Source organism: Giraffa tippelskirchi, chromosome 11 (genome assembly GCF_054371585.1).
Source record: "Giraffa tippelskirchi isolate mGirTip1 chromosome 11, T2T-mGirTip1v1.2.pri, whole genome shotgun sequence".
Taxonomy (NCBI): domain Eukaryota; kingdom Metazoa; phylum Chordata; class Mammalia; order Artiodactyla; family Giraffidae; genus Giraffa; species Giraffa tippelskirchi.
The window spans coordinates 95773567-95799164 of NC_137285.1; the positions used below are offsets into that span (position 1 = coordinate 95773567).

Consider the following 25598-nt stretch of genomic DNA (forward strand, 5'->3'; position numbering starts at 1 on the left):
ATGGTACCCTGAAGCTCAGAGTAGGTGCTCAATAAACACTGAACTGGAATTTTTATAACACTTTACAGTTTACAAAGCACTTTCATGAACATTATCCTATTTGAAACAATGGGGAGTATAAAGTTTTCAAGAATAAACAAAGGTCTCAGGCATTTAGCAGAGGGAGGGATGATCTTTTGTGATTAGTAGCTATGACTTCATGGGAACAATCAAATATAAGGTGAGTGAAGGGATAGGCTACCCATTTCAGTATTCTTGAGCTTCCCTTGTTGCTTAGCTGGTAAAGAATCGGCCTACAATGTAGGAGACCTGGGTTTGATCCCTGGGTTGGGAAGATTCCCCTGGAGAAGGGATCAACTACTCAATCCAGTATTCTGGCCTGGAGAACTCCGTGGACTATATAGTCTACGGGGTCAGAAAGAGTCGGACTCGACTGAGAGACTTTCACTTTCAGAATACAGATGGATTTTGACAGGAGTGAAGGATGGAAGAGTGGGAGTTTTAGATAAAGACATCAGCAAAAGCTTGTCCTCAGTAATTCCATATTGCTTTTTAATCTCTGTTTATGAATGTATGTTTGTAAATTCCCTCTGGAATACTGCTGAATCTGCACGTCTGTAATTTTTGAAATCTACCCTTACTGCCCTTTGAAAATCTGGAAAACTTTTTTTTTTCATCTTTAATCTTCCTGCACATGATTCATGAATTCTGATGATTACTAATAGAGATTATACTATTCATTTATTTACAGATACTTATTGAAACCCTGATATGCTCAAGGCCATGGCCCTGGAAGCATGGGGGCTACTAAAAGGAACTATGTATACAAAAAACTACCCCACAAAGCAGAAATCTGTAAATGCCTCAGCGGAGCTGAAGCTAGATTTACAGGAGGGCTGAGAAGTTTCTGGAGCGTTTGTTCGTTTCCAGTTCTTCTCCTACAAGTAATTCATCTGACCTTGGAGATTTCATCTTAAAAAAATGATTAACTAAAAAAAAAAAAAAAGAAAAGAAAAAAAAAAAGAGAGAAAAAAAAAAAATGATTAACTGTTTTTTTTAAACAACCTCCTCTCCCAGGCTACTCTCAGGGTTTGCTGAGAACGGTTCAACTTGAAGGTCTTTCTCTTTATCGGAAGATTGAGGCAATTTAGGAGCTAATAGACTGCGGGTCTCTCTGCCCTCCGGTTCAATACTCACCGTACATTGTCTCCAGAGAGGCTTTCCTCAGGCCTATACTTTCTTGTTCTGAATATTCTTTAAAGTATCTTTTATTGTGTTTAGCATATTTGCAAGAGCCACCTGACTTTAACATTTAAAGAGTAGCGTTAGGCAGGAAGGCCCAGGAAGAGTTATGGCTCTTTGTGACGCACTATCCCATCCTTACCCCATCGTGCGGGTTAGTCTAACCCTCAGGCTGTCCCTGAAGGATGGAACATCTTATCCACGTGAAACTGTTCTGGGGATTCTGATCCTCTAAGAGAGTAATTATCCAAGGTCTCAAGAGCTCAAAAGTGGTAGACCTTGGATTTGAACATCGCTATTTCTGACCTCAAAGCCCATGCGTTCCCCACAACGTATTAACCACGATGAAGGGTATTTTTAAATTCATCTTCCTGGTTTCGTAAAACTCTTTTAAAAAGCTCTCAGTTCATCAAAGTTTCCTGTTCAGGCTGGTGGATTTCAGCTGCTGGAAGAGCATTTATTTGCCACTCAAAGTTTGGGAACATCACTTGCCTTCTCCGGTATCCTCGTTCATTTATTACTGTGATTATAACTTTATAGTCACAGTTATTCTTCTTTGTGTCTGCCTATTAGCATGTTGAAATTTCCTAAGGTCCTTTTTTGACAACTGTTATAATTCTCTTTTATTCTAGTTTTTGAACTCCAAGATGGCCATCTCCCACTTTTTTTTAATAGGCAGGATAAGGAGGGAAGTGCAGAAAAAAAGAAGAGAACGGTGCAGTTAACTGGGGACTGTTTTACTGTATCTTTTCGTCAGACGTTCTGCTATCTTTTAAAATTTAATGTTCTCACTTGGGGACCCCAGATGCTAACGAAGCAGCAGGATCAAGACAAAACCTGGTCAGTAGGTAAAACGAGGCGCGGAGCCCCGCCCCTAAAGCCAGGGCCAGGAGGCGGGGCGGAGCGCGGGCAGGGGGCGGGGCGGAGCGCGGGCAGGGGGCGGGGCGGAGCGTGGGCCTTATAGTCACCCGGAAGGCGCGCGGGGCCCGCGGTGGCGAACGCAGCAGGCCCTCGAGGGAACCCCGGCCCTGCGAGCCCCCTGCTCCTCGCTCCTCTCCGCAGACCCGCGCGGCGTCAGCCCGCCCGTACTCGCTGAGTCTGCCCCCGCGGCCGCTGCCGTGCGGCCTGCGTCGCCTCCCGTAGTTCCCTGACAGGTTATGGCCGCCCGCCTCCTGCGCGTCGCCTCCGCCGCCCTCGGCGACACGGCCGGCCGGTGGCGGCTTCTCGCGCGACCCCGCGCGGGAGCCGGCGGCCTCCGCGGGAGCCGAGGGCCGGGCCTGGGCGGCGGCGCGGCGGCGACGCGGACGCTGAGCGTATCGGGGAGAGCGCAGAGCAGGTGAGGCGCGCGCGGGGGGCGCGCGCGAGGGCGCGCCGAGCTCGTGGGTCCTCTGGTGGCGGCGCCTCTGTCGCCTCCAGAGGTTTCCAGTTCTGTCGTCCTCTTCTGGGCGCCGGCGTGCGGGCTACAAGCCCAGCCCCGCTGCCTTCTCCGTGGCCCCGGGCTGCTCGTCCCTTGAGGTCGCTTCCTCCCTGTCGTCTGGTTGCCAAGTTGCTTCTCAGGTCCACCGACTTTTGGCGGGGAACGGGGACCTGGGACCCCCGATTTCCCTGTCCCAGCGCCTCCTGTGCCCTCAGGAAAGCTGGCAGTTTGCTGCTGCTGGTTCTCCGTGCGGTTTGGCGTGGATCTAACCTTTGCCCTGCCGGAGACCGCGGTGAACGTCGCGCCCAGTTTGTGTGGCGGCCAGGGGTTTCTCCTGGGCCCTCCTGCCAGGTCTGGAAACGTTCTGTCTCCAAGTTCTTGTCCATTTAGGGGACACTCGCTCGTCCCCGAGCTTCCCTGTGTGCTCCCGCTGGTGCGTGCTAAGTCACTTCAGGCGTGTCCGACTCTTTGCGACCCCATGGACTGTTGCCCACCAGGCTCCTCTCTCCGTGGGATTCTCCAGGCAAGGATGCTGGAGTGGGTTGCCATGCCCTTCTCCACCCCCTCTGGCTGCTGTCGGATAAAAAGCCCCCTGCGCTGGACTGGCAAGCCAGGGTTTTAAACTGGGCTTTGACACTTATTATCCAGTGTGTCTAATGTCTGTAACTGGGGCATAAGAGTCGTGTAGGCCGCACAGGATTAGTTAAAAGAACAAATGAGAGCATACACATATGGCAGGGAGTCTGGCTGCTGCTAAGTCGCTTCAGTCGTGTCCGACTTTGTGCGACCCCATAGACGGCAGCCCACCAGGCTCCGCCGTCCTTGGGATTCTCCAGGCGAGAACATTGGAGTGGGTTGCCATTTCCTTCTCCAATGCATGAAAGTGAAAAGTGAAAGTGAAGCCGCTCAGTCGTGTCCGACTCTTAGCGACCCCATGGACTGCAGCCTACTAGGCTCCTCCGTCCATGGGATTTTCCAGGCAAGAGTACTGGAGTGGGGTGCCATTGTCTGGAGGGCTCAGTAAATCCCACCTGGTAGCCTCAGCCGCCTCCTAGGCCCACAGCGTTTCGTTTTGTGTACTAAATGTCGAAAGAGCTGTGAAAAAAAATTTGCCCAAAATATGTTGCAGTTTTATATTCTTGGATAGATTTGTTTCTCAAAGACACAATCCCCTTTAGATACAATAGAGATAAAATGTACTCATAATTTCAGAGTATAGCACTGTGGTGGATGGAGCCGTAATATCATGTAGGTTCCAACAGCTCTCTGACCTGCTGTCCTATAGTAGGAAGCAGGGAAAAACAGCTGGGTTTGTTCCTCTACAGTTTCTTCTTTGTGAAGTTCCTGAGAATAGGGTGTGGCACCTACTCATCTTTTCCCCCTTAATCTGTGAGGTAGTGGGTGCTCGCTAAATTTTTGTTGCATGAACTGTGGAGGAGATAATGGGGAAGGCAACCTGGGGCTATTTGTTAAGGCACGGTGGGGTTATTTGTTCCTTTCCGATCTTTGACGTTCATCTGCCTGGATGCCTTGTTTTCTACATTGGTTGCTTTCTTGAAAAATTGTGTATAAATTGGGACTCTTACTGAACACATTTATGTAACTAATATTTAAAGGAACATGAATGCTTTTGTGACTGGGAGTTATCTCCTCCAGGTTACTGTTTGATTTGGTATCTCAGGTTGTCAAAGGGTAGGACATCTGTTTTGTTCCCTCTTAAACCTACTTTCTGCCCCATTGGCACAGTTTCTGTTGCTGGCCTGTGCTTCCTATCACAGACTTTGGAGCTGCAACTAAATTTTCCAGGCTATCCAGTATGGTCACCAGTAACCACATGTAGCCATTTAAGGTAATTAAAGTTGAATAAAATTAAAGAATCAGTTTCCCAGTTCCACTGGCCACATTTCAAATACTGGATAACCTCACATAGCTAGTAGCTACTGTCTGGGACATCAGTTATATACAGCTATAGAATATCTCTATTACTGCTCAAGTTTGATTGGACAGAGCAGTCTAGAGGCTGTAGTTCTGACTTTGAAGTTTAACACTTAAAAGTGTTAGCTTTGAAGTAACACTTCAAAGTAAGTAAGCTTTCAGTAACTGAGAGTCAAAAAATTTTAACTCCAAAATACCCTGTCCTAGTACTTTACATTTTGTAGTGATTTAGGTTGCAAAGGGCTTTCACGTGTATTATTTCACTTGACCCTTAAGAAAATCTCCTGAGGCAGGTAAAATAGATAGAATAAAAATTTTATATTAAGTAGCAGGCAAAACTGGGACTAGGACTCACATAGTTTTTGTTTGTTTTTTGAGCACCATTAGAGTTGATAATTCTTTAGCCCATAGGGTCATTTGGAAGAGTTAAGGTGGCTGTGGAAGTGGGGCACTCTAGATGGGGCCCTTTTCTTGGACCAGCTGCCCCAGGCCACCCCATATAGTGAAAGGGTGAGCATCAGCAGTCGTAACTCCCGTGTCTGTTAGAAGTCTGTTAAGAGCTTTACCACAGCAGCCAGTGACACTTTGGTTGAGATATCTGCTGTGGTTGAACAGAATAAATGGCAGTGCGTGGTGCATAAAGGGTAACAATTGAAGGAAGTAGTTGTTTGTGGTGCTGGTTGATATATTGATGATGATAGAGGATTTAAAGGGATCATAGTTATTTTCCAGTACCTGAAATCTTGATCTTCTGGGGAATAGCTAAAAACTTTTTGCTAGTTCTTAAAATTGGGGAAGAAAAATCTACAAAACCCATCAGTACCAATTGTTAATAATGAATAAAGTTAGTCGAGTAAAGTATACATGTATGATGCTTTTTAGGGAACAAAATGTTTCCACAAACTTTCTCTCCTTTAATTCTCTCAGCAGGTTGGTGAAGTCACCACTATTGCCATTTACCCATTTTCACTTAATGAGTACGTCGTTGGAACCAGGGCTGGAATTGATGTCTTCTGACTCATATTCCATACTTTCTCAACTGCACAATTACTTTTACTCTGTCATTTCTGCTTTCTCTCCTGTCCTTTGGTAAACCTGTTGTTACTCTTAATTCTGCAGTTTTTTCAGGGGCTGAACACCTTTAATGGATTCTATCCCTGGGTCAGGAAGATCCCCTGGAGGGAGGGCATGGCAGGCCACTCCAGTATTCTTGCCTGGGAAATGCTATGGGCAGAGGAGCCTGGAGGGCTACAGTCCATGGACACAACTTAGTGACTAAACAACAATAACGAAGCTTAGCGTTAGGGTGCCCCAGAAGAGCAGCAGTCCCCAAACCTGCAGCCTTCAGTAGTGTGTGTAAACTATGGAATTCTTTCTGTTGTACTTATTGTCACTTAGCGTACCATGCATTTTTTGATGTCAAATCTCTAGACTTCTGTGGGTCTCAGACACATATTTCCATCTGGCTTCTGACCTTTGTTTTTTCTATTATTATTATTTTTTTGTTATGTTCAACAAGATAAGTTTTATTTCTGATAATAATAGTACACAGTTTAGTGAACTAGGAATAAAGATTTTCTAGATTTAACAATTTAATGATTTAAAAGATTTAATAATCACTAGTGTTAACACCGGAGAAGGCAATGGCACCCCACTCCAGTACTCTTGCCTGGAAAATCCCATGGATGGAGGAGCCTGGTAGGCTACAGTCCATGGGATCGCTAAGAGTCGGACACGACTAGCGACTTCACTTTCACTTTTGCCTTTCATGCACTGGAGAAGGAAATGGCAACCCACTCCAGTATTCTTGCCTGGAGAATCCCAGGGATGGTGGAGCCTGGTGGGCTGCCGTCTATGGGGTCGCACAGAGTCGGACACGACTGAAGCGACTTAGCAGCAGCAGCAGCAGCAGCAGTGTTAACACATCAATTTTTTATCTTAAGCATATCATAACTTTTGATAGAATTAGGAAAACATTTATTTGAGGTATAACATAAATCATAAAATATAGTGATAAATATAAAAATCAATGGTTTTTAGCAAATCTTTAGGGTTCTGCAGCCATTACCGTATCTTAGATTTGTCCAGCCATAAACAATCCAGCACTGGAACAAATTCGTTTCACCAGACATTTTGACATTTTACAGTCAGTCCCCGTGTCCAACCCTAGTCCCAAGCAACCACTCATCTGCTTTCTATCTTTATAGATTTGCCTTTTCTGGGAAATCTATGTATTAACATATATATATATATATATATATAACCAGGCTTATATAACTGAGTGTAAATGTTTTCAAGGTTCAAACATGTTGAAGCATTTGTTTTTTCTATTATTAAATCAAACAGGTCTAAACTTGAACACATTTCCGATCTTCCCCAAAACTCATTCTCCTCCTAAGTTAATCCTCGGTTAACCTATACTCCCCATTGCCCAGGAAGGAAATTTTAGCGTTACTTCCTCCCTTTTATTTCTGCCTCCTGAATATCTCTTAAATTAGTATCTCCTACACTGTTGCTTTGTTTATGTCCTTTCATAACCTCCAATGGATCTCCCTGCCTCCAGAGTATCTTCATTCTTAGTCTTTCTTCTTTGAAAAAATGCCAGTTGCCTAGTTGAAAATCGTGCATGTTTGGGAATATTTGCTTTAAAGCATTTTTTTTTCCCCCTGTGAAAAGAAATTGGAGAGTACAGGCCCATTTAAGGGACATTCTCTCTTTCTCAGCACAATTCTGATCAATTTTTAATAGAATCTTTTTTTTTCAGCATTGAGTTATCAGAGAAGACATTATCTGATAAGGCTGCCTTGTTTGTGAAATGAGATGACTGGACTTGATAATTTGCATGATATTTATAGCTCTGAAATGATATATTTCTAGGTTTTACTTACATTAAACAAAAGTTTTCTTTGATGGACTATGACTGTCTATTGGGAGTGGTGAAAATTACAACTAATTCTTTTAAGCTGAAGTACATCTTTTCACTTATGAAGTAAAAATTTAAATGACTAATGGTGGAAGGGTATTATCTAGTTGATAGTATGATTTCTCTTCCCAAAATTTGGACTCATGTTTGAGAGAAGGGTAAGAAATGTAAGTAAGTTAGCGGATTGATGACTGACTGATAGATATCCTATAATAATGAAAAACGTAAGGAGGGCCACAGATTCAAACAGAAAATCTTTTTCTAGTCCCTTTGGTTTTCGACCAAAACGAAATGTTCAAATACTCAAAACTATCAAACTGCTGCTTCTTGGTGACTGTATTTGTCACACACTTGCATAACAATTGCCTTATCAGTAGCATCGGAGAAGTCAATGGCACCCCACTCCAGTACTCTTGCCTGGAAAATCCCATGGACGAAGGGGCCTGGTGGGCTGCAGTCCAGGGGGGCGCTAAAAGTCTGACACGACTGAGCGACTTCACTATCACTTTTCACTTTTCACTTTCATGCATTGGAGAAGGAAATGGCAACCCACTCCAGTGTTCCTGCCTGGAGAATCCCAGGGATGGGGCTGCCGTCTATGGGGTCGCACAGAGTCGGACACGACTGAAGCGACTTAGCAGTAGCAGTATCAATAGCATGATGATTTGTGTTTAAAGCTCTCCACAGCCCTCATCTAGTTTTTTAGGGACACATTCATAGCGACGTTGGTTTTTGGAGGATCTGTGTGAGAGCAAAACAGACTTCATGAGGGATGATGATTGCTAATGATTTCATGTGACTGTGACTGATGGTGACCACTGGGGAGACATACTTCCGGTGGCCTTGATAGTGATGTACTTGCTATTTCCTTTAGGGTGGCCGAACTTCCCTTTGGGTTGGTGGGTAGATAGCTATGTCTCTGATTTCTGGTGTCTCCTTCCCAAATAAACTTCAGGAAGAAAAGAAAATCCTATAAAGGAGAATATTTGCATGCACACAGACCCACACACAACCTAATTATTTCACCTTACGGGTTCTTCAGGCAACTATTTTAAAGTATCTTGAAATTACTGAAAGTAATAAAGGACTGTTTCCTTTTCCAGCTCAGAAGATAAAATAACAGTCCACTTTATAAACCGTGATGGTGAAACATTAACAACCAAAGGAAAAGTTGGTGACTCTCTGCTAGATGTTGTGGTTGAAAATAATCTAGATATTGATGGTTTTGGTGAGTATGGAACATGCCTTAAAATTTATAAGTGAAACTATTAAATAGGTTTCAGCTTTTTTCCTTTTTGAAGAACTTTAACTATAGTATGCTAAGTGAACTATTAAAATTCAGGATGCTTTAGTGTTATATTCTCACTTATGAAGAATAAGATTGACACCGTGTTTCTATTCTTTGAACATTTAATTAGCTGTATGCCCTAAAGTCTGTTGCCTCATTACCTTATTGATTATATATGTGATGCAAAGCTGGGAGTAGTGTGTGGAATTGAAAAATACCAGGGACTCTGTGGGAGAAGGTGAGGGTGGGATGATTTGAGAGAATAGTATTGAAACATGTATATTATCATATGTGAAACAGATCGCCAGTCCAGGTTTGATGCATGAGACAAGGTGCTCAGGGCTGGTGCACTGGGAGGACCCTGAGGGACGGGATGGGGAGGGAGGTGGGGGGTGGTCAGGATGGGGGACACATGGCTGATTCATGTGAATGTATGGCAGAAACCACCACAATATTGTAAAGTAATTAGCCTCCAATTAAATAAATTAAAAGAAAAATACCGGGTTGAGATACTAAATGTCATATTACAGAGGCTTATGGGATCTTGGTTCCCCAACCAAAGATTGAACCCAGGCTCTTATCAGTCAAAGTTCCAAGAGTCCTAACCACTGGACTGCCAAGGGAATTCCCAGACTGATATTTTCTTAGTTACATTGAACTTATACATTCTTTTTGTTTTAAGTGAGTTTTATTTTACTTACTACTTTTTTATCGAGATGTAATTGACATATTAGTTTCAGGCATACAACATAATGGTTTGATACTTGTATGTATTGCAAAGTGATATAGACCACAGTAAGTCCAAATAGCATTCATCACCATACATTGAAGACCTCTGTGGCTCAGGTGGGCTTCCCAGGTGGCACCAGTGGTAAAGAACCTGCCTGCCAATGCAAAAGACGTAAGAGACACAGGTTCTATCCCTGGGTTGGGAAAGCCTCCTGGAGGAAGGCATGGCAACCCACTCCAGTTTTCTTGCCTGGAGAAACCCGTGGACAGGGGAGCCTGGCGGGCTCCAGTCCATGGGATCTCAGAGAGTCCGACACGACTAAAGTGACCTAGCACGCGTGCACTGTACAGTCTGGAATGTCAACTCACCTTCCTTGAATGGGTGGTTAATCTACTTCTTCTTAAGGAAGTGTTTTGTTTAGGAAATTTTCACTCCTAGACTTTTCCCCTTATTCCTTAACCACTCACAGAAAGCCTGTATCCAGGAAACGCCCTCTCAGAGCCCAGGGATACACTGTGCCACTTGCCAGTTTTGCTCGAGCGTTCTCTCTAGTCTAGAATGGTAGTTCTCTAAGAGGGTTCCATCAGTGCCACTTGGGAAATTCACATTCTCAGGCCCCACTCTGGACTTCCTGAATCAGAAAGTCTGGGGTAGGGCCCAGAAATGCGTATTTTAACAAACCCTCTGTGATTTGATGCATGTGAAAGTTTGAGAACCACTAGTCTGCAGTCAAGTCCAAGGAGCATATCTGACTTTCTCATTCAAGGCACTGTTCATATTGCACTTCGAAGAACTCTTTTCAGATCAGAATTATTTCTTCCTTCCATTTTCCCATGATATATTAAATATACTTCTCTATGTTAACAGTCATCTCAGTTTTCTTTTTTAGAGAGAATGTCCCTTCCCTTTATTAGACTGTGTGCTTTTAGAAGACTCTTACCACTCAGGTAACCAGAATTGGCACTCAGTAATATTTGCTAAATTTCTGAATCTAATGTCAATTACAGGGATAACTATAACTGGACCTACTACATTCCAGCATATGTTATCTATTATTGTAACAACTCTAAGAGGTAGTTTTGTTTTTTTTTAACTTCCAGTTTATAGGTGAAGAAACTAATAAAGTTCAGAGAAACTTAATGTTCCCTGGATCATACAGTAGCAAGTGAGAAGGCCTTATAAGATTCAAGCCTAAGTTTCTCTTAACTCCTAAACCTCAGCGTTTTCCTGTAAGCCATTTTTCTCTTAGGAAGTGTCTTTCCTTTGTGAACACTTGTTATTAGAAATTAGGTGATGACATAGTTGCTATAGTTTAAGTTTTAAGAAATTTCTTACTCTAGGGCAGTGGTTCTTGGTTGGGACTGAGTTTCAGAATTCTGGAGAAATCTTAAAAATATGTTATGTCCTGATAGTATAGGGAGAGCGGGAAGTTGTGCAGATATCCTTTTAAATTCACATGGTTCAGATCCATACCATAGATTGACTGATTTATGGAAAAGAACCCATGGATAATTTATATCTATATATATTCTGTAAAATTTATATATAATTGAGTTCTCTCATGAGTTCATATTCAGCAACACTTAGTTGACTAAGCTTGGTTTCTCTGAATTGTTCTCTCACAAATGAAAAGTAATACACTGCACATTAATTGAGAATAGACCCTGAAATCAGACAAATTGTGGTTCATAAACCAACATTGTCACTACTAGCCATAATACCTGGAGCAAGCTGCTTTATATCTGTATGCCTCAGTTTCCTCTTCTGTACAATATGATTGTAATAGTTGTAACATCATAGGGTTGTTGAAGATTAAGTAGTATATTGGAAGTGAAGTGCTTAGCACAGTGGCTACGTTGGTAAGAACAGTAGAATTTGTGGCATTTTAACTTGGTCTGCTCTCCTCCTCTCTCCCGTTCAGCAGTAGCTTTAAAAACTGGCAGCCTTATAGCCACTGGAGGAACAAACTGATCTGACTTACTCAGAAGCGTTCTCCAGAATGTTGTCACTTATTTTGCAGCTTCTCAGAAAAGCTCCATTCCAAGGAGTTGTTATTTGCTTTACCTCAGAGATTGCTCTGTGAGGAGGCTCTGTCCCTAGGACTTTTGTCTGAAATAATTACCTGCAGTTTAACACTGTGCTGCCTGAGGCTGTAATGCCTCTTGGAGCAAACAGGAGCCTGGCCAGAAAACCTAAAAGAAACATGTGGGGAATGAAATGTCTGTAGGGGGCTTTGAAATACTTTGGGGATCTGAAGGCCATGCACGAATGCAGGACTGTGTTTCTGCCCAGAAAAGACCCGATAGGGCCTTAGTCTCCCATCTGTTCATCTCTGGCTGACCTTGAGGGTCCCATGCAGGTGAAGGCCAAGACAGACATGCAGAGTACTTGAATGCTGAAGTTGTGCGTAATCATGAAGTGAGCTCCTCAGCAGAGGGTAGAAGCCTTATTGGTTCAAAGCCCTGAAGGAAACCTCCATATAGTGATTAGCTGATCGCCAAGCTCACTGAACAGAGACGTCGCTGATCACATGCTGCCGGGAATATAGACCTCAGAGTTAGTTTGGAAAAGTCACTAAAGAAACAAATAGCTGCAGGAACAACCATCAAAAAGCCAGCCACAGCAACAAACCTAGGGGAGACAGTGGTGATCCTGATTTCCAGAGTTGCCATATTATATTACTTAAAAAGTCTACTTTGCAATAAAAAATTCAAGACGCCCAAGGAAACAGGAAAGTATGCCCATACTCAGGAAGAAAAGCAGTCAATAGAAGCTGTCCCCGAGGAGTCCCAGCTATTAGACTTACCTGATAAAGATGTTAAATCAGCTGTTATCAAAGTTCAGAGAGCTGAAGGAAAGTATGTGGGGATGTTCTTTGGCCTTTGTACATCAGTATGTGTGGACTTTGTTACCACTGTGTGTGACGGTACATTAAAGAAGTAAAGAATGTTTTTCCTGTCCTTGAGAAAGCTAATCTTTTGTGTTCTGGAAAGGCTAATGTGGAGGCTGTGTTCCAGCAAATCTGTTTTTATACATTTCTCCACAGCTTCAATCTCAGCTTTATGAATAGACGTATAGACTAGACTCTTTACTCTAGAGTTATTTGTGAGAACAAAAGATTTGAAAGAAGCAAATGCCCATTGATAGAAGACTGATATTTAGTCATGCAAGGGGATACTATATTACTCCATTAAAAAAACAACAAGACTGTGGAAGGAGTCTTGAAAACAAATATCAGTGGTTACCTGCTGGTAGGAGGGAAGCAGGAGGGAAGCTTTTAATGCTATGGTATATTTAATCCATTTCTTTGTTAGAACATTTAGGTGACTTCCAGTTTTCAGCTATCACAAATACCCTTAAGGTGAACCATCCCCAAGAATACTTTTCTGTGTTTGTGTGCCATAATTTCCTTGTGGTAAATTCCTAGGGAAAGAATTACTTAGTAAAATTTGTTTTATTAACTGTTTGTTCAAATTATTTGCCTGTTTTTCTGATGAGGTATTATTTATTTTTAGCCATTAGGAAAGGCTCTTTAAATGTGCTGTTTGACCAAAAAAATTAACGAAAATGAAAATTGATCTTAAACATTTATTTGAAAGGCTTTTAACCTCTGTTTTACATGGAGCTACATTTTTCTCAAAATAATGTAAAATACTTTATTTACAGTAGATAATTTTCATGAGTTGCTTTCCATTTCTTTGAAATGAAAGCATATTCTGACCTTAATACTTGAAAGTATCTTTAAATTTTTTTTAAGTATTTTTTCTTTCATCATTCATGACTATATATTGCAGTAACACTTTTTCACATTGCGGTTTGCAACCATTAGTCATATAATTAGTTTAGTAGCTCTCAGTTACCAGTTAAAAGTAATTAAAAAGAAAATATAAAAACACCATCTTTTGTATTATTCCATGAAATGCTTGTTTAACTATTTTACAAAGTATATGTAAACCAGGTTGTGATGTAAAATGGGGCTCATACTGTGAGTCACAATTTAAAAATTTTTTTTTTTTTGGAAAACTGTTGGCTGGAATGTTAAGAATGGAGTTCCTGCCTGTGTTTGTTTCCCAGCTCTGTCACTTTGCCTCCTTTGTTACCTTCAGTTAGATCTCTATCCTCTTCATACCTTGTCTCCTTAAGGGTAACAGAAATAATGTTAGTACTTAAGTACTTTGTAAGGTTTCTATAGAGATCAAATGAGTTTATCTAAGCAAGGCTAAATTAATGTTAGCTATTCTTGTTAGCATAGTTATTACTACAGGTTCATTGTTCATTATAACAAATTTTAAAAATACATTAAAACATTGTAACTTCCCATACTCCTAACACACAGAGATAAACACTAAGAGAGTCCTTTTCCCCCCAGTTTCCTAGAAGTACCGAAAATTTAATGCTAACACAGTCTTTAGTAGTTCAATAAGAATTCTGCATTTGTTTACATGGACATAGAAGAGATACTTTAAAGATCAAGGATCCTAATGTGTCCAGAATTTTGGGCATGTAAATATATAAATTTGAGATAAGCTAAACTAGGTTCACAAAAGATAAGAGTTAAGCCTAAGTCACTTTCTAGAATAAAAATGGAAGAAATGAAATCAAGAAGTCTGAACTACTATTTTTATAAAGAAGAGATTATAACAACATTATAAGGGACAACTATGCTTCCCAGGTGGAGCTATTGGTAAAGAACCCTCCTGCCAATGCAGGAGACATAAGAGATTCAGGTTCGATCCCTGGGTCAGGAAGATCCCCTAGAAGAGGAAACGGCAACCCACTCCAGTATTTTTCCCTGGAGAATCCCATGGACAGAGGAGCCTGGCAGGGTACAGCCCATAGGGTCGCAAAGAGTCGGACACGACTGAAGAGACTTAGCAGGTATGCAGGGCCATCTGTTTCATTTATTTCTAAAGCTGAATGCAGGAGACGCTTTAAATATTGCTCTTGTTCTAGTCATACTCAACAGGTGAACAGTGTACATAGGTGAGGCTGGCCTGGTTCAGAGTGTCTGTATAGTTTCTCTCTGGGTGATCTTATCCCTTCTGTGACATTAAATTCCATCTGGATGTCCATAGACTGTTTATTGTTAGCTCACACTGTCCCTCTGAGGCCTGGACTTACAGATTCAACTTCCTGTTTATATCTTTTGTTGAAAATTGTGCAACTTCCTACTTTATATCTTTTCTTGGAGCCTTTTGATGAAAGTGAAAGAGGAGAGTGAAGAGTTGGTTTAAGACTCAACATTCAAAAAAAAAAAAAAGACAACATTCAGAAAACTAAGATCATGGTATCCATCACTTCATGGCAAATAGATGGGGAAACAATGGAAACAGTGACAGGCTTTCTTGGGCTCCAAAATCACTGCAGACGGTGACTTCAGCCATGAAATGAAAAGACACTTGCTCCTTGGAAGAAAAGCTATGACCAACCTAGACAGCATATTAAAACACAGAGACATTACTTTGCCAACAAAAGTCTGTCTAGTCAGAGCTATGGTTTTTCCAGTAATCATATATGGATGTGAGAGTTGGACTATAAAGAAAGCTGAGCGCCAAAGAATTGATGCTTTTGAACTGTGGTGTTGGAGAAGACTCTTGAGAGTCCCTTGGATGGCACGGAGATCAAACAAGTCCATGCTAAAGGAAATCAGTCCTGAATATTCATTGGAAGGACTGATGCTGTAGCTGAAGCTCCAATACTTTGGCCACCTGATGTGAAGAACTGACTCATTGGAAAAGACCCTGTTGCTGGGAAAAATTGAAGGCAGGAGGAGAAGGGGACCCCAGAGGATGAGATGGTTGAATGGCGTCACCGACTCGATGGACATGAGTTTGAGCAAGCTCCGGGAAGCCGGGCATGCTGCAGTCCATGGTGTTGCAAAGAGTCAGACGAGACTGAACGACTGAACTGAAAAAAGTTGTCATATTTAAATAGATTTTTATTTCCACCGCACCCCACCCCCACACTGAAACTTACCATTCCGAGGATCTTGACTATCAGCAACGAGCATCTCTCAGGTGCTCAAACCTGAAACTGGAGAGCATCTTGTATTCTTCCTTCTTCCGCGTCCTCTCCCTTCAGGCTGTCAGCAAGTCCTATCAGATGTGCTCTCTGTTTGTCTCCAGTGGGTCCTGTTCTCACCATGTCTGCAGTCACTGCCTGGGGCTGCCAGTTATGTGTTCCAGGAGCTGTACTTCTGCTTTTGAACCCAGCAGCTGGGGTCATTCATCATAATGCAAATAAGACAGGTCCTCTGATTAAAAACCATGAATAAATTCCCATTTCATTTAGGATAAAATCTACATTCCTTATGCTAGCCTCTGCAATACCTGGCTCCATCTGCCCTTCCTCCTCTCTCCCACTTCTCATTGTTCTTTCTGTCACTTTGGCCACACTGGCCATTTATCAAGAGCTGAACTCACCTAGAATTTCTAGCTTGAAGACTTTGTATATACACTTTACACTTTTTTCTGCTTGGGACACCTTTCCTCTCCCTCCTGAAAAATCCTTTATGTGTTGCTTTTCATCTTTTTGGTCTCAGTTTATGTTACTTCCTTAGAGGGACTTTGCCTAACCACCCAGTCCAAAATAGGAGTTCTTTTATTACCCTGAATCTGTTTTTCTCCATCACAGCATCCTGTTTATTTCTTTCATCGCATCACAATCTATGTATGTGTTTATTTCTGCATCTTTCTCCCTGGGGACTGTGAAGAAGGATAAAGTGATTCTTGTTTTCATATATGAAGTAAAGTAATGAGTGGATCAGTGAGTAAAAAGTAAATTTTGGAAGCAATAAATTTATAAACATTCCTATTTCCAACTTTTATGTTAATGTAGTTTTTTTGGATGATCTTTAAGTTTTCAGTATTACAGTATTCTGTCACTAGGGGGCAGTTACACCTCTCTGATCAAATTTACCTCGTTTATTATCTCAGATATATTTTCTTACTATGTATTTCCTTTGTGTGACTGTTTTGAGGGAAATTATGTGTATTGTGTGGTCCTGATAATGATCATATAAATATTTATTCATGTCATGTTAATTAATTCTTTCTGGCTCTGAAATCAAGCTTTACTCTAGAAAATTAGGTTTTAATATTTATATATCATTTCATATTTTTAGGATATAATATTCCAGCATAGCTTTCCTCTGGAGTTTTGTTTGAGAAAGGGGTTAGCAATCTTTCTTGTCAACATCATTATAGAGCTCCAAGTTTTCTTAGTATAATATAAGCTACAGACACACACACACACACTCATGAAACAATCTATTCCTGGTGGAAAACTCTTAAGTTACATGAAAGAGCAGTAGTCTGCAGATAGCTGACTTACTCTGGGAATTAGTTTTTTATGACAGGAATTTTAATCTTTAGTATTAGTCTTGTTAAAAACAAACAACAAGTTTTATTCATCATCAGCCTTGAAGTTAGCCAGTAGCCATGCCTTACTAAACAAAATACCTTACTTATTCTTAACATAATTTTAAAATTATACGTGTTTGAAATTGTACAGATTAATAACATTAAGTTTCTTACTCTGGTAAAATGAGAAGTACTGTGAAGCCCAAAACTTTTGTCAAGAATCCCATAATTTCAAGCTGGCAGGCTGTGTGAATTTTAAATTGTATATTTGTTTCGATATCTTTTACAATTATAAGCCAGTATCTGTCAGCTTTTGTCAGTATCATGTGAACTATGCTGTTTCCAGACATCTGATGTCTGTGTGATTTTTGTTGACTGTAGTGCTGATATTTTAAACTGTGGTTATAGTTTAATATCATTTTAAAGCCCATGACAGTTTCAGCCAAGCATTCGTTAAGTGTTAATGCTGAAAAATGCATCTGAAAATGAATTGTTTGGGAACAGAAGTTAAATGTGACAGAATGCAATGAAGGAAGCCAAAAACCTGTCATAATTTCTATCACTGCTAATTTAGAAGAAAGAACTCTGAATTATTAGGGCAAATGCCAGCAAAATTAAAGCAACACTAAACCGTATATACCTTTAAATTCATGACAGTTATTGGACGATGGGTAAAATGTTGGTACCACGGGCTCATGAGGCTGTAATGTGTCCCTAAGTCATATCAGATTATCATCTGTTGTAAGGCATGGAGTATTTTTGATCATTTGAAAGGTGGACATAGTAGTGTAAAAAATTTCACTTCAAATGTTTGTTTTACTTAAGTATATTTTGCAACAAAAATGATGACTTGAAGATTAAAGATTTATGGACCGTAAGAACCCATTTGGTTTCATTGAGAATATAACTCAAATTATGAGACTTCCAACAATTTCAAAATCTTTGAGAATGTATTCCTCATAAAATGTGATCATGTTATGTTTAATATATTGTGAGTATGTATCTGTATATATAAGTATATAAGTATATAGATACATATATACATGTGTATATACATACACATATCTACACATTTTATCTGTTAATTTACTTTTATTTAGCCAACCATTTACAAAGACACTTAAAGCCAATAGCTGGCAGTACTGCTTTGAGATTGTGTATAAGCATAAGTCACATAACCTTTGTACTCTCATTTCCCATCTCTCCACTTGTATTATTGTACCAATGTACCCATATTTTGATCAGCTATCATTTTAACTTTTAAAATTTATTTTAGATTATCATTTTTAGATTGAAGGTTCTATACTAGTTGCTGCTTGTGTATCCTTTTTTGTTTGATAAGTTGTCTCCCACTGTTTTGTGGACTTGTTCCCTATGTGTGTGATTAGCATAAAAAACAATAAACTTTTCACTTTTGGGATAGGTTTTGTTTACCAGATTCATTTTCAGGTCAACTTCTTAGCATTTGGAATTTGTTTTCCCATGGAAATACTGTTACACATGATGGCTAAGTTTTCAGGCCAACCAACAGAACTAACTTAATAGCTAACTAACCATTTTTAGCCTGGTTTCTATGAGAGACTGCATTACAACGTCTAACTTTTAATACTAGATCAAGAACTTCTAAACTCCTTGGGCCCACCTACTGCATATGCACAATGCACGTACCCCCTCATATGCTATAGGAACACCACTTTGCATCCCAGTTTGGTAGTAGGAATATATTTACTGCTGATTTTCAATGCTGGTGATTTCATGGTGGAGAGAAACCTGGGAATTCTGTAATGCGGAAGAAAAGTTAGAAGATGAGGCCCAAGGGGAGCGTCATTCACTTTGTTCTTGCCTGTAGTGTGTGCAGTTTGGGTTGTGGCTTTAGTGGACTTTGGAGCTGCAGGGATGGTCAATAAGGACATGAACTTGGTGTCAAATAGGATACAGAATTGGTGGCAGCTCCTACGTTTTAACTGAAGACAAGTGGGCAGTGCCAGATCAGCTCTGGTGCAGATCTGGTGCTGATAAAGGTATCTAAAAGGTATCTACAAAAACCTACAGCTGACATCATGCTTAATAGTGAAGGACGAAATGCCTTTCTCGTAAGCTTAGGAACAAGCTTAGGATGTCTGTTCTTACCATCTTATTAACATCATGATGGAAGTCTTCAGTTCAGTTCAGTTGCTCAGTCATGTCCGACTCTTTGCGACCACATGAATCGCAGCACGCCAGGCCTCCTTGTCCATCAACTCCCGGAGTCCACCCAAACCCATGTCCATCGAGTCGGTGATGCCATCCAACCATCTCATCCTCTGTCGTCCCCTTCTCCTCCTGCTCTCAATCTTTCCCAGCATCAGGGTCTTTTCAAATGAGTCAGCTCTTCACATCAGGTGGCCAAAGTATTGGAGTTTCAGCTTCAACATCAATCCTTCCAATGAACACCCAGGACCGATCCCCTTTAGGAAGGACTGGTTGGATCTCCTTGCAGTCCAAAGGCCTCTCAAGAGTCGTTTCCAACACCACAGTTCAAAAGTATCAATTCTTTGGCGCTCAGCTTTCTTTATAGTCCAACTCTCACATCCATACGTGACCACTGGAAAAACCATAGCCTTCATTAGATGGACTTTTGTTGGCAAAGTAATGTCTCTGCTTTTTAGTATGCTCTCTAGGTTGGTCATAACCTTCCTTCCAAGGAGTAAGCATCTTTTAATTTCATGGCTACAGTCACCAACTTCAGTGATTTTGGAGCCCTGAAAAATAAAGTCAGCCACTGTTTCCACTGTTGCCCCATCTATCTGCCATGAAGTGATGGGACCGGATGCCATGATCTTAGTTTTCTGAATGTTGAGCTTTAAGCCAGCTTTTTCACTCTCCTCTTTCACTTTCACCAAGAGGCTCTTTAGATGTAATGAAGCAAAAAAAAAAAAAAAGGCATACTGATTTAAAAGAAGGAAATACAACTGTCTGGTTTTTAGATGGCTATTTACATGGAAAATCACAAGGAATCTTAAAAAAGAAAAAAACTTAGACCTAAGTGAGTTTAGCAAGGTCCTAGTATGTGATCAACCCATGAAAATCAATTGTATTTCTGTATACCAGCATGAATAGTTGGGAACCAAAAAAGTTTTTTAAAAGAACATTTACAATACCTACCCCAAATGAAATTTTTTGGTTTAACAAAATACAACATCAGTATCTTGAAAATTATAAATCTCTGATGAAAGCAAAGACTTAAGTAGTTGAGAGACATACTATATTCATGAATTTGAAGACAGCATAGTAAAGATGTCAGTTTTTATTGATATATAGATTTGTTACATTTCCCATTAAAATCTCAGCAGGATTTTTTGTAGATACAAACAAGCGATTCTGAACTTTTTACAGAAAAACAAAGGAACTAGAACAGCCAGTTTTGGAAGAGAAGGATAATGTTGGAAGAAGTATGTGTAGTACAGATATTAAAACTTGATGTTACAGTATGCAAGGCGGTCTAATATTAGCAAAAAAAAAAATACATCTAGTTGATTTTTTTGGGAAGAGCTTTACTAAGATTTAATTCACATACCATATAGTTTACTCATTGAAAGTATACAGGTTTTTTTTAGACTATTCAGAGTTATGTAACCATCACCACTATTGGTTTTGTTTTCTAGTTTTATTGAGATATAATTGACAACTAACATTGTGTAAGTTTAAGATGTACAATGTGATGGTTTGATACACATATCAGTTGCAAAATGATGATCACAATAGGGTTAACCTCACATCATTCCTTTTTTTTGGTGGTTAAAACATTTAGGATTACTCTCAGCAAATGTCAAATATATAACACAGTGTTGTATCTGTAGTCACCATGTTTTACAGTAGATCCTCAGACCTTGTTCATCTTAAAGCTGAAAGTTTACACCCTTTGACAACTCTCCCCATTTCCTTTAGCCCCTGCCATCACTCTGTGTTTCTAGGAATTTGACTTTTTTAGATTCTACATATAAGTGAGATCATACTGTTTTTGTCTTTCTCTGTCTTACTTATTTCAACTTAGCATAATCCCTCAAGGTCTACTCTTGTCTCACACATGGCAGGGTTTCTTCTGTTTTATTGCTGAATGATACTCCATTGTGTGTGTGTATCTTACTCTTTCATCCTTAGGCATACACTCAGGTTGTCTTCATATCTTGTGAAAGTTGCTCAGTTGTGTCCAAATATTTTCTCCTCTTCAGTAGGTTGTCTTTTCATTTTGTCAATTGTTTTCTTTACTCTGCAAAAGCTTTAAAGTTTAATTAGGTCCCATTTGTTTATTTTTGTTTTCATTTCCTTTGCTTTATTAGACAGATCCAAAAAAAAATATTGCTGTGATGTCAAAGAGTATTCTGTTTCCTTCTAGGAATTTTATGATTTCAGATTTTCAGTTAGGTCTTTAAGCCATTTTAAGTTTATTTTTGTATATGGTGTTAGAGAATGTTCTAGTTTCATTCTTTTACATGTAATAGCCAGTTTTCCCAGCACCATTTACTGAAGAGACTGTGTTGTCTCCATTTTGAGTTCATTTTTGTATATGGTGTTAGAGAATTTGTCTAATTTCATTCTTTTATATGTAATAGCGTTTTCCCAGCACTATTTAATGAACAGACTCTTTTCTCCCTTGTATATTTCTGCCTCCTTTGTCATAGAGTAATTGACCACAGATGCGTGGGTTGGTTTCTGGGCTGTCTATTCTGTCCCGTTAATCTGGGTGTCTGTTTTTATGCCAGTCCATGTTCTTTTGGCTACTGTAGCTTTGTAGTACAGTTTGAGGTCAGGGAGATTGATACTTATGGTTCTGTCCTTTTTCAAGATTATTTTGGCTTTTTCAGGTCTTATGTGTTTCCATACAAATTAAAAAAATTTTATTCTAGTTTTGTGGAAACTGCCATTGGCGATTTGATAGGAAGTGTGTTGAATTTGTAGATTGCTGTGGATAGTATGGTCATCTTAACAATATTAATTTTTCTAACCCATGAACACAGTATATCTTTCTGTCTGTCTGTATTGTCTTTAATTTCATCAGTGTCTTAGAGTTTTCTGAGTATAGTTCTTTTACCTCCTTAGGTACGTGTATTCCTGGGTATTTTATTCTTTTTGATGCTATTGTAAATGGAATTGTTTCCTGAATGGAGAAATGCAGGCTGTGCCTCTGAGAGTACAGCAAGCACGAGGGTTTTCTTCTGTGTAATGAACCTGCTTTGTGTCCTGGTGTGGTAGTGGGTACACTAACTTATACATGTGTTAAGATTCATGGATCTGTATACCGAAAAGACAGAAGTCAGATGTTTATGGACTTGGGGCCTACCTCTGATTACAAGACCAGGAAACAAATTGGCAGAAATACCCATGATGAAATCATGAGATGAAAAAAAAGTTAAAAAAGGAGTAACTTAAAGTTTTCTTCTGACAGTTTTAGGCTGTCTTTTAAAGTCTTTTTTTCCTCCAAACACCTTATCAGAGACATGTCTTCACTGTTCTCTAATTTTTTTCTTTTTTTTATAGAATGTACAGTTTAAGGGAAAAAAAGAAACCCTCCCCCAAAATGCTCAGACTGTTCTATTATTTTGGAGTTTTGCAGGATAGACTATTTCTTCTTGTAAGTACTATTCACAGGGTTTGTAAATCTTTGCTCCAGATTTTTTTTCTATAGTGATAACTTGTACCACAATATGACTATATGTGTCTCTGGTTCAGTGATAGCCATTTTATACAGGCTGAGTTGATTTCATCCTGAGCCTTAAAGTTTATATTATATTTGAGTTTCTTCCCAGTACAAAGAATAAGAAAAGCATATCTGTTGACAACTTGTGATAGAAAAAGTTTGAAAGAAACTGTAAAATAAGGAGGAATCCCAAGCATGATGTGTTTATCTAAAGAATAAATATGAGACTAGAATGTGTAATAGGAACTTGATATATAAAAGTTAATCTTTTGTATATATTCAACGTTTGTCAAATTCTTATTAGAATACTCTCTTCAGCTCTGAACTTGGCATCCTAAGCAAGATGTGGAATCAGCTGGCAAGATTCCTGAGAGGAGCTATGAAAATTATTAGAGAATGAAAATAAAGCCTTTAAGAGAAGGTTAAAAGAATTGAGATTTCCTAGGGAAGAAAGTGAAGACCTGGAACACGGATGGTAACTCTTCATTTTGACTGACCAGGTGGTAAAAAAAAAAAAAAAAGGAATGTCCTAAATTTTCTGCAGGGATTTATTGGCATGTGAACTTTTCGGTGAATTCCAAGATGATTGAGACCATATTGTTTGCACTGGCTTCTTCCCTGGGCTTTTCTGATATCACCCTTTTCTGGTTCTCTGTCTTCCAGTTGACACATTTGTATTTTAACTCCTTTTCTTGGTGGGCAGGGGAGGTGTCTCCTTGACTCTCTCAGTCTCTTGTCCTTCTTTTCCTCTTTTCCCCCTCCTCTCTGGTGAAATGTCGTGACTTTTGCTTCTGTCTTGTCCATGTCAAACCCATCCTTTACACACAGGCACCAGCAGGATTTATTCAAAATAAACATGCCGTGTCACTTTCCTACTCAAAATCCTCTAGTAGCTTCCTGGAACTTCAGCAGCAACCACTGTTCTCCAGGGGTTGGATTCAAGAGGGGTGGTGGAGTGACAGTTGCTGGTAATCCCCAGCCAGAAACATCTCTGTGGCAACCCACCCCCTGAGAGCGTGACAGTTTACCCACCCAATGTGCTGGCAAACGGAGCCTGTGCTTACAGCACACACTCAGGCTCCTTAGGAGGGCTCCGGAGACCTCTGTGCTTGGTCCTCTGTCTGCCTCTGCAGCCAGCTCCCAACTCCGTGTTCTGCCCAGGATTGTGAGTTTGTTTTTCTTGCATCTTCTGTTACGCATTGCTTGCAGTTCTCAGGATTTGGTTTTTTTTTTAATAAAAATTTGAAGCTTTTTAAATTAGGGAAGTTGCTTGGTATATTTTAGGGAGGGTTTTACTTACATTTTAAGACAAAAAATGCTGAATTTCATGAACTTTGTCCCCCAGTATCTCCAGATGGATTTGACATTTTAGTTTTGAGTTTGTCTGGATTGGGTATTGATCAGATAAAAACAGAAAGCAAAATTAGTATGTATTTATTGAATGCTAGTGAACAAAACCATTAAGAACTATAATTCTTCTTTGTGGAGTCATAAAATATTAGAGCGAACTGGCCCTTAGATATCATCTACCTCAACCTCCCATGATATAGATGAGAAGAAAACTGAGGTCCTTGAGAGGCCTGCCCAGGACACAGCAGACAGTATGGCAGATTCGTTGAGAGCCCAGCTGGCCTCAGGGTTGCACTACACCAGTTCTCCTTTTACTGCAGAGGGTTTCTTTCTTTCTACCTCTCTACCTACCTACTTGATGGCTCAGCGCTAAAGAATCCACCTGCCAATGCAGGAGATGTGTGTTTAATTCTTGGGTTGGGAAGATCCCCTGGAGAAGGAAATAGCAGCCCACTCCAGTATTCTTGCCTGAGAAATTCCCATGGACAGAGGAGCTGGGTGGGCTGTAGTCCATAGGGTTGCAAGAGTCAGACACAACTTAGCGACTAAACAACAACTTACCTACTTTTTTTTAAGCAGAGGAAGCTCACTTCCTTTTAAGTGAAATATATCCATTTACCTTTTTGTGTGAAAAGCCTCAAGTTTATGCAAAAATAGAAAAGTAAACTGCTTGTTCAAATAACTATTGGTGTGGGTATATATTTGTGTATTACATAAATGTACTGTATATACATATTTATATATTTAATATATAAACATATAATTTAATATATAAGAAAGTTGAAATTCTCTTAAGTTTTCTTATAACTTCCAAATCATAATAATTGCCAACACTTGAATAGTTCTTACTCTACCAGTCAGTCATGGTTGCAAGTGCATATGATAAGTACACATTCATATGTAATGCTTGCAACTGCCGTGTGAGGTTGATACGGTTACTACTGAGGAAATTCAGGCATGGAGGGTGAAATAGCCCGAGGTGATGCCATTAGTGAAAAGTGGAGCTGAGATTGAAGCCAGGGAATCTGGCTCCAGAGTCCATGCTTAAGACCCCTGTACGTCACTGTGTGGTATGTCTCTGCTTCATCTTGTTTTGCTTTGAATGAGATTTAATAAAATCTGCTTTGAATGAAATTTAATAAAAATGAATGTTTAAGGAAACCTCTCTTCTTTCTTTATGTTTTAAAATAATAAAATATGAGTAACATGTTTAAATTGTGAAAGACCAATTCTTGTTACAATGATAAATTTTTTCACAGGAAAAGTAAGAAATTCACTAATTATTGATAATAGTTCTATTAATATTTTATTTAATGTTTATTGACCAAAAGAATCTAAATCCAACTGAAGTTACTTCTAAGAGTCTATAATCTTTACAATTGTATAATGGCTTTAAAAATTATTTAAAAAGCAAACCATATTAACTTTTTTAGGTAGAATTTAATGAGAACATGATTATGGATGATTCTGTTTTATGGGTCATCTTTTGGATGCTGTATTTGAAGGAAAACCCAACCAGACTGAGAGAAGGGATTTAGAACTATGTTACTATGTAAGAAAAATCTGAAGGACCTGGGTATGCTCAGCCTGGAGAAGAAAGAACATTTTTAAATATATGAAAAGCTGTTGTTTAGAAGGATTGTTGTTTAGAAGGATTCACTAAATAAGCTCATAG

The 25598-nt window shown here is 39.8% G+C and overlaps 1 protein-coding gene across 4 annotated transcripts in view; it reads left to right on the top strand.

Moving 5' to 3' along the window:
• The first annotated feature begins 1411 nt into the window (after nt 1-1411).
• Nucleotides 1412-25598, top strand: part of FDX1 (ferredoxin 1) — a 35883-nt gene continuing 11696 nt past the window's right edge. For 2 of the 4 annotated variants that reach the window (XR_014069384.1, XM_081544137.1), the window contains exons 1-3: nt 1412-1593; nt 1875-2082; nt 8621-8745. Coding sequence is in view for 3 of the 4 variants with exons in the window: in XM_081544137.1 (XP_081400263.1) it covers nt 1587-1593; nt 1875-2082; nt 8621-8745 (340 nt within the window). In the remaining variant the exon portion in view is untranslated. Of the gene's footprint in view, nt 1594-1874; nt 2083-2230; nt 2579-8620; nt 8746-25598 lie in introns of those variants that run through there. The other 2 variants (XM_081544138.1, XM_081544139.1) reach the window with 2 other exon arrangements.